This window comes from Petaurus breviceps, unplaced genomic scaffold, assembly GCF_028583685.1.
Source record: "Petaurus breviceps papuanus isolate PSGF00001 unplaced genomic scaffold, PetGlider_PUasm1.0 90535, whole genome shotgun sequence".
Classification (NCBI taxonomy): Eukaryota; Metazoa; Chordata; class Mammalia; order Diprotodontia; family Petauridae; genus Petaurus; species Petaurus breviceps.
In genome coordinates this window covers 2,775,364-2,785,353 of record NW_027187270.1, presented here as the reverse complement: position 1 = coordinate 2,785,353, position 9,990 = coordinate 2,775,364, and the positions used below count along the sequence as shown (strand labels likewise).

Genomic DNA, 9,990 nt, shown 5'->3' with positions numbered 1-9,990 from the left:
GTGTGTGTGTGTGTGTGTGTGTGTGTGTGTGTGTGTGTGTGTGTGTGTGTGTGTGTGAGTAAAATTTAGGCAAGAAAAAAGTACCACCAAAAACACACCAAGAAAGACTCCTGACCAATGAATAATTTGCAACATTCACATACATTTATAGCCATATAACATACAAGTTGCTTAAAACAACAATAAGATGATTTTTTTTGTATTTTTATACCCCCATTTTTTTTTCCAAAAAAAAAAAGAAATGAACGTATAGGTTACATTGTTTTGGTATTTTTTTTTTTTAGAAAAAAACTTTCTGTTTTATTTTGTATGGTTTGTACAAAACTGTAAACTTTTTCAAGTTTAATTTTGCTAGTCCCTCCTTCCCTAAAACTTAGGGTGGCTTTGACCTTGGCCCCCTCCCCCCACCACGCAGGGCGGTCAATTGAAAGGCAGCAAGGCAAGCGTGAGCATCACATGGGCTGGCCGTAGTAGCAGCTGTATCCTTCCGAGTGGAGGATTCTTAAGGCCAAGTGTGGCCAGGGCCAAGCTGGGGCCCACTGCAACTTGGAAGCCTATCTCCTTTTCCTACTCTAAGCACCCACCCACTGAATTCCCCCCCCCCCACCCCAACAGGAGATGGCGCGGCTAGCCGGCTCACAGGAGAGTAAACAAAATGGCTCCAAAGGCCACTTGTGGACTTTCTGAAATTTTTTTTTGTTGTTTTGTTTCTTTTTACAAAATGGTATATGTGTTGGATGACTTTGCTAGAAATGTTAAGTGTCCTGTCTCATCTTATACACTTGTTAAGCTAGTGAAAAAGATAAGCAAGGTCTTATTTCATGCAAAGATGCAAACCAAGGATTCCTTTTTATGTCTTAAAAAAAAAGAAAAGAAAAGAAGGCTGTGTTGGTTCCTTGTTGCTGTAGTTGTCTTTTGGTAACACTGTACACAATGCAATGCAGCCTCTCCTGTCACTTGGCTGGGGGCAGACCAAGTGACTCCTTTCTCTCGTCTCCACACCTTTGCTCTCACAGGCTGCTTTGCTCCTTTGGGCACTAGAGTAGTTGATCTAGGTCTGGACTATGGTGTCCAGTGTTGGCGTTGGCCCAAATGGGATGGCAGGCCCTGGTGTTGCAACTTTTACCCACTCATTCCCTTTCGTTAGTCTTTACAGTTTGCTTAGATAACATACAACATATGGTGTGTCCCCTCAAGGGCCACTCGAGATGTTTCTGGTCAGTTTCTCCAAGGATGAGCTGAAGATAGTGACCAGGCCCATCTGTGCTGTACATGTGGCATTCTCAGGTTTGAACCCATCAGTGTGACATATCCCACAATCACCCACTGTCCTATGGCGCTAGAGATCCCACCAGATGATCCTGCTCTCAGAGGCATCCCAGACAAAGGCTCATTTGATAGCAGCCTATAGGACATGTCACCCATTTTCTAAAAGGCAACTGCCATCCCCACTGCCAGGTTACCAGTGCAGATGGGTAGCTCAGAGACAGCTTGTCTTGAATACCCCACCACATCAATTCTTTTATGTACAGAACAAGGAAATGTGATTGGAAAAGGCCATTCTCTCAGCAACACTCGGCTTGGAACATGCAGAGGCAACATTGCTTTGAGATTAGCAAGAGGATTGACAGATAGATTTGACAAGTTCAATTCTAGCCCAGAAGATCAGCTGCTCTTGCAGCTGGAGGTGGGGAGGAGTGGGTAGGTGGGTGTAGGTGTGTGTAGGGAAGATGACTATAGCCCTAGCTTCACTAGAGAGGAGAGGCCTTGGGAGGGAAACAAAGGAAAAGCAGAGAAACACAGGAAAGGCAAGAGGAGGAGGAGGGGGAGGAGGAGGAGGAAGTAAAGGTATTCCTCTTTGACTGCTTCTCAATCGCATATACTGAGTTTTTGTATGCCAGTTAGTCCAAGAGTTGTTAAGATCAGTTTCCTTCGCCAGGGATAGCCTAGATTTGCCCTGAACTCTGGCTGTCTGGCTGTAGTTACTAAGCAAGGAGGTCTAGCCTGGCTACAGGACCAGTGCAGTTGTGGAGGTCCAGAAGGCAGCCCCATGATGGCACAGAATGGACAAACTCGGCTGCTAGCCGGCTCAGTGTAGCTGTATTCTTTAGCTGTATTTTCTCCCTGGCACAGCATGAGTGCTCATGAAAAGGTGGTTTTGGATTAGGCATTTTTCCTGTCTTGATGAATTTCTTGCCTTTGAAGTCAAAGAATGCTTCATCTTGCTCATGTAATTAGACCCTATTTAGGGGCAACACACTTATCAACATGTGCTTATAAATAAAGTTCACCACAATTAAATGGGCATTAGGTACAAGGCCTGAAAACTCAACCTCTTTCTAAAACAACCTTTTTAATTCCAACTTGAGCCCTGTTCCCCAACCTCAGGAAAGTGGGGTGAGGGACCCAGCAACCAACGGGGTAACGTCTCTGTCCCTAGGCTCCAAAGAACCATCCTTTGTTACCCCCCAAATGGTGACTAGATACAGGATCTCAGGACTGGCCAGAATGGCAAGTCCATTTTGGTCTTAAAAGTGGCTTAATGGCTGACTTTGAGCAGCCAGTTCTGGGCTTCCTGCTCTCCTCACATCCTTATTGGATGGGGTCAAGCAGGGTGTGCCACTTAAACAGGTTTTCCTTTGATGCTTTCGGAGTGTTTTATAGAAGTCTCTTTAACTACCTTAGACTGACATGTGGCTAGGTCTTGGAATGAAAGGGGCAACTATTGTGCTATGAATGTGTGTAAGCCAGTGAGTGAGTAAGCAAGAGTGTGTGCGTGTGCAGGTTTTTGGGGTGCATGTGTGTGATAGACAAAGAGAGTGACAGAGACATAGTACAATACACAGCAGACCAAAAAGCCACCAGGTTTGACTGGTGAAAGCAGGCCCCAGAAATGTCATTCAGTGCTACTATGTCCTAATCTCCTGTTGGGGGAGACAAAAAGTCATCCACCCTCTAGTGCCCATGAGTCAGGGGACCCAGGGCCCCTTTTCTCTTAGTACATTACTCAGCTCGGGGCTACTCCACCAACCTCAACACACAATATCAACAGGAAAACAAAAGTATCATATAAGGGAACTATATACACACCCCCTTCTCTAGGGCTCTGCTCACCTCCTCCCCATGCTCTTTACTAGGCCTTTTCAATAGACCTTTAAGGTTCTCTCCCCTTCCTACTCTCTAAGTGTCTTCTGACCACCAAGTCTAGTCACTCTGTCCCTGGCTTCCATGTCTTTTGGTCCTCTGAGCTCACCGTCTGGGGCTTAGCAAGACCCAAGTGATTGTCCTCGTCTGGAGAGGCCCTGGGCCTGTGTCTCCTTCTAGACTGGTGGTTCCCATTTGGGATACAGAAGAGCAGATCTGTCTCAATCCATCAGTCACACGTCAGTAGAGGGGGTCAGACTCTGACCCCCAAACCTATCCCATCCACTGGCCATAGACTGGAGCCCTGACAATGACATGTCCCTATTCTCCACATACCTCCAGCTCTACTGCCCAGTTGCTCCACTGGGCCATCAACCATCTCCCCTCCCATTTCTGACATATCACAGGTTCTAGGTCCTCTTCCCCTTCATCATTTTGACTCACTGCCTTTCTCAGTCAGAGAGCCCAAACTCAGGCCTGAGAACCCTGGTCAATGACCAAGGTGCAGACTACCTTGCCAGGGAGAGAGGCCTCAGTTATTGGGAATGGCCCTACTGTTGGCCCCAGGGATCCCTTCTGTGGGGACGAGATGGGAGTTGCTCTAGGATGAAAAGGGGTCAAGCAGTGACAAGACGTCCTGCTTGCTTGAAAGACTGGAGCTATTGGTGCTCTTGTTTCTGCTGTCCATGTAGTATACCCATAGCAAGGAAGCTACATACCACCTACAGTCAGGCTTGGCTCGCTTTCAGCCCAAGTTGGAAACCCCTGTGAGTGTGAGATAATCTGAAAACAGTGCCTGCTTATCCTGGGCAGTCTGCTCAGCCCCAACCGGTGGCACCCCACCTGCCAGTCTGTCCGCAATGCCAATGGCAGCTGCACCTGTTCCTGGTTGGATGCCAGGAGACCAAAAGCCCATAGTGGCTTGAGTCATCACTGCTTCAATCAAATGTTTTCCTTGAGTTCTTTCTCAGTCCCAAATTTCCAAAGACCAGTCACTTTCTAGCCCTGGGCAGCTTGGGGTTTCTACACTGGCTCCTCAAGCCAGAGGAGGGTAAGGAGCAAGTGACCTGGGCTTGAATCCTGAGCTAGGCCTCCAATAAGCACACGCAGGGTGAGGAACTTGAGACACACCCTCGTAAAGAGACAGCTAATGCACCAGAAGAGACTTTTGCAAAAAAAAAACGACAGAGATTTCTGTCGATTTCGGGAAAGGTGTGTGGTTCCAAGTTGGCGGAACCACTGGTGAGGTCCACGTGATCATAGACGGCTGAGAAATAACAGGCACACGGACTCAGTCATGTAATCCCACATTTATCACGTCATTCCTAAGTGTATGCACACACTCTTTCTCACACGGCAGACCTAGAAGAGGCATTTACACACAGACACACAATCTTCTCTCTCACTTAAAGATCCAGGCACATGACAAAGAGTTTGACTTTCTGATGTGTCTCTATCTTTGAGTGAGATCCACACAGATGCTCTCTCTCACACACACACTCTCACGTGCACACTCACACACACTCTCTTACATGCATACTCACACACATACTCTCTCACATGCACACTCCCACTCTCTCTTACATGTACACTCACACTCACACTCTCACACACTCTCTCACATGCACACTCACACACACTCATACTCTCTCACACACACTCTCATGTACACACACGCTCACAATTTCTCACACACTCTCTCACGTGCACACTCACACTCTCTCACATGCACACTCACACACACACTCTCTCACACACTCTCTCTCATGTGCACACACACACACACACTCTCACACACAGACTCTGTCACATACAGTCTCTCTCACACACATACTCTCTCATATGCACACTCACATACTATCATACAGACTCTCTCTTACACACAATTCTCTCTCACACACTTTCTTTCACACACACAAAGATAAAGGTGCATGACAGACAGATGCACATTTTCTCTCTGTTTTACACACACACAGACTCACACACATAAATAAAGGTACATGGTAAACACATTTTATCTCTTTCTCTGTCATACACACACACAAAGATAAAGGTGCATGGCAGATATAGACACACGCACTATCACACACAAAGGTAAATGTGCGTGGCAAATAGACAGTCTTTCACACTTATACAGGCACTCAGAAATCCGGACTCAAGGACATAGGTGTGTACTACACGTCACACAAGTACATATAAACCTGGTGACACACGCACATGGCAGAGGAGTGGGGGCCAATTTAGACTACACAGTGATAAGCTCAAGTGGATCTTTACATCTACCTGCACATGTAAGAAACTGAACCCAACATGGAGGAAGGGGGAGGAGGGGAAAGGAGGGGTGGGGGGGAGGGAAGTAGCCTAGAGGGGTGTTGTGTAGATAGCTGAGGAAGTGCACAGCATGGTAAGGGGCAGCTTAGTGAGTGGCTGAGTGAGGGAGATGGGAGCAAATGGTTTCTGGGTAAGAAGCCTGGGGAGCCAGTAGAGTTGGGAAGGCCCCCAAGCACCACTATGAGTAACACATTCACTTTTGCCCCTGAAGTGAAGTACAGCTTTAGAGCAGCTCGAATGCAAAATCTTATGAAATGCTGTCAGATGGAGCTTTGTAGGTCCTGTCATTTTGTTAAAATTGTAACGAATCCAGGTCAAGGTTCCTGCCATCGTCATTAGTCCAAATGCCCAGATGTTACTTGTGCATTTGGTTTTTTGAACCCCGAGAATTTCTATCCTGTCACCCTCGGATTCCTGCTGGCTTTGAGCTCACCTCTAACTCTTGATAAGAGCCCACCCTACTCAGGAGTTCCTAGAGGCCAACTCACACTTGTTTTGGAGGTCAGAGAACCTTGGATTTGCTGCAGCTGCTGCAGCTCAGTGGTGGCAGCAGAGATGATGGACTCAGCCCTAGGCTGGGAGTCACAAGGTCTAACTGGGTTCTGCTGTTGGCTCTGCTTCTAACTTCCTATGTGACTTCAGGTGAGTCACTTTTCCACTCTGGCCTTAAAATTTTGTAATCTTTAAAATGTGGATGATAATCACAAGATTGATTAAATACAATCAAGCATGTAAAAAACACTTTGACAAATAGAAAGCACAATACACAGGGGGAAGGGATTATTCTCTCCTCTTAAGGGTTTGGTCCCTGCCTCAGGAGTAGAGGCCCACGCAGGGTTTATCACCTCTGCTTAAAAATAGAAATAAGGGGGCCACATAGAAGAGCTCAAAGATGATCCACCCCCAAAGAGTGCTAGAATACAAAAAGAAACCCCTATATATAATGCACTCAAATTGAGAGGGGGGGGGTGGAAGGAGCACCTAGTAATTGCCTTATGCCGAGAAGTCCATATGGCCGGGGGGGAGAGGAGGCCTTGGTTTTCATCTCAGCTCCTATAGGACAGCAGGATTTCCCACTGCCCTTAGGATGCCCCTTAGCAAAAGCCCCGGACTTTGATGCGGGGAAGGAGCTGCTGGCATGATAAAAATGTCTCTTCTTGTGTGGCAGAGGGACCAGAGGGAGCCAAATATTGATAGAAGAGGAGGAGAGAGACACAATAGCAAAATGCAGAGGCCATCTCGAATTACGAGCAGTCACCACCTGGCTTATGGCCTTTGCCAGGCAGGGTTTAGAACATAAGACAGTGGTTACTCTCAAAAAGGTACTTGCTTAAGGAATTTTGCTTTAGAATATCGGTACTTCGGGAAAGTTCTCTTATGAGGAGTGCCTTGAATTTGACAGGTGAAAGTCACATTAAGTGCTATGTATTGAACAGAGTTGGCCAACTCTGAATTACCTTTTTTTCTAATTGGATTTGGGATGCTACTTAAGACACCTTGTTTTGTTATACCAGGGCACTGGGTTGAAACAGAGTGTGTAGTTATGCTGAAAAAGGGAAAATGACAAAAACATAGATGATAAAATCTTGAGAAACCCTGAGAAATGGAGAAGGGAGGAAAAGACAAGAAAGAAGATGGAGAGAGAAAAAAGGAACAGGGAAAGTTTTTAGAATCACCTTTTTTTTGCAAGTCAATATTCATGAGGTCTGTTTTGGAATATGGGAGATTAACTCTGTGATTTTGGGGAAAAGAAAACTGTCCCATTAAATGGGAGAGTCTAAACTTCCACAGTCAGCAGGAAGAGAACACAAAGCTAGCCTTGTCTCAAAGAAATAGGTGAGTTTTTGTCTGCTTTTATTCCCCTTGGTCCTCTCATTTTGATTTCTATGAGGCTGAGTGGGGGTCAGCAAAGATGGCTGTCAATGCTCCCCTCTTAACTCAAACCTCCTGCCAAACTTGCTGCCTGCAGAGGAGGCCCATGCCACTCTGGGAGCTGACCGGGGCAGGCTAGGGGCCCCTGTCTACTCTCATCGTGACTTGGGTTGTGGGGCAGCAGGAGGAAGGGACAACATCATTGGTCACTCCAGTAAATTCTAACATCAGACCTCTTTCCAGTTCTTTGTCTCTCTCCTAAAGCATCAGAAAAATCAGCCTTAGAACTACCCTTCACCTTTCTCCCAACTCAAGGCTTCGCTCTACTAACCGTTAGATCAAATCTCCAACTAATTCTTATACTCCGTTCTTCACCAATGAGTGTTTTCCCCCCTTCCTGACTTTAGGAGACACATACTCACCAATTTCCCTGCCGAAAAATCAGAGAGTCCATCTGGGCAACTAGATAGGTGTCCCACTTAGGAACCAGATGAGAAAAAAATGAAGGAAGTGGAAAACGAGCTTATTTTCAGGGCCCATGAATTTTTCTTAACCGGAATGTGCTGGAATAGTCAGTTTCTCTCACCCTGGTCTTCAGAGTTGATCTTTGAAACATTCATTCATTTAACAAGTGCCTACTGTATGTGAGGTACCATATCAGGACTCAACGCAGCGAAGGCCAGGAGAAGCCAGATCCTGACTAAAACAATGATCGACGAGAGGTGGCAGCATCCAGCTTCCATCCGCCAACAGTTTAAGAGGATGTGTGTCCCACATCCCTTTCTGAGTTCTACAGAGCTGGATAGCCATGGACGGATGACATGGATGGATTCCCTAGCCAACACAGACACAATAGACCCTACTCTTCCCCAACAGAGAACGACAAGCAAACAACACACATAACCTTCCCATAGATTTCCCCAAGGCTCCCCAGCACCATCCCAAAGCCTCTGAAGAGCTCATTCTAATGCCTTCCTCTTTGATTCTTTCTACAAAGACGTGTTCTTGAGCACACAACCCAAATGCCTCTCACTTTGATTTCTGAGGCTGAGTGGGGGGTCAGCAAAGATGGCTGTCAATGCTCCCCTCTTAACTCAAACCTCCTGCCAAACTTGCTGCCTGCAGAGGAGGCCCATGCCACTCTGGGATCTGATCAGGGTAAAGGTAGAAAAGGTCCTTCCCATTTGTCTCTGTTTGGCTGCCTGCCTTCCATTGGCTCCAATTTTCCCACCCATTCCTCCAAGTTTCCAATATGTGGCCAGCATTAATGCTACCCACCTCAGCCTTCCCCAGTTCAGCCAGTAAGATTTTCATTGTCCATGTCACTTAATTCACCAAAATTCTGAGCCAAGAGAAGGGGGAAGGAGCAAGAACCAAACTCTCACAAAATAGGACACACTTTCTTATCTCAGGGGAAGGGGGTCCATCCTAGACACTGTGAGAAGTGAGATGGAACTGAAATGGACAGTATTAAAAAAGAAAGAAAAGAAATCAGGAGTGATCATGAGTGGTCAATGGGGGCTAGGGCCCAACAGAATCCTTCACACTTACTCCCCCACTCAAACTAGAGCTGGCGCTCTGTAGGGAGCCTGTTGCAGACTTTTCTGTGCTTATTGGCTTGGTTCTGACATTTTTTAAAAGGTGAAAGACTTTCAGCACAAAGCAAAATAGAGGCACTAGTCTCTTCCAACTCCACGTGCCCTTTCTTCCTTCTCTCCCTAACCTGACATACTCGGTATTTGCAATGTGCTGAAAAGAGTAGAGAAGTCTAGAACCAAACTAAGGAACCAAATAATGGAAGAAGGAACCAAAAGCAAAAGCAAAGTGAAAAGGACCACAGCGCCCGGGTCATACTGCCTAATTATCTTTCCCGAGAGGCCATGGGGACTTAGTTGACATAGTATAGCCAGTAAAAGAGATTGAAGAAGGCAAAGGTGACCGGAAAGACAAGCCGAGACCACTTATCGACCACGCTGACATCATTCAGGGTGGGCATTCTGAGCTTCAGCTTGGGGGAACGGCGGTGGAGGCGACCAGCACGGTGGCGGCCCCCAGAGCTGCGGCGGCGGCGGCGACCCCCAATAGGACTGATGGCTGGCTCCATTGGCTGGTTAAGGGCAGCGCGAGAAGTCGCTCCCCTGCGCAGCTGAAGCCCAGAGATGTCAAAGGATGCTCCAGAGGTGCCAGCTTCGGATTCCTCCATCTCATTGGTTATTTCCAGAACACTCAAGGCAATGTTTCCATGAGCATCCACCTGGGAGGGAAACAAAAGCAGCAACAAGGTTGTTAGCCTCAGAGAGGGAACTTGAGCAGGCAGATAGGTGACTTCTTGGCAGGTGATCAATGAGCGACAGTGTAGAAGTTCAGACCAGGGGCAGTGCTTCCTTATGTTTGATGGCCTTTTGGGAGGACCCAGAGGGCCAAATCTCCTTTGGCTATTTTAGAACTTCCCTGGACCCGATTCAGAGGGGCCGTCATCCCCAGCTGATTTCTACAGCTTGAGTAGACCCTGCAATACTAACCCCAAAGGAAATCATGGAGAGTTACTTCTCACCCCTAGGCTAGGACACCCTTTCAGGCTCAGTCTAAGGAAGCCCTAGAACTGTGAAAACCCTGAGAGAGGGGTTTGGGATTTCATTAGTG

General features: G+C 47.0%; 1 protein-coding gene across 1 annotated transcript in view; it reads right to left on the bottom strand.

Annotated features, from left to right (window-relative positions):
- Positions 1-619: 619 nt before the first annotated feature.
- GABRQ (gamma-aminobutyric acid type A receptor subunit theta) overlaps positions 620-9,990 on the bottom strand; it is a 76,632-nt gene continuing 67,261 nt past the window's right edge. Inside the window, exon 10 of the mRNA XM_069063059.1 lies at positions 620-9,601. Coding sequence (XP_068919160.1) covers positions 9,236-9,601 — 366 coding nt within the window. The 3' untranslated portion in view covers positions 620-9,235. The remainder of the gene's footprint in view (positions 9,602-9,990) is intronic.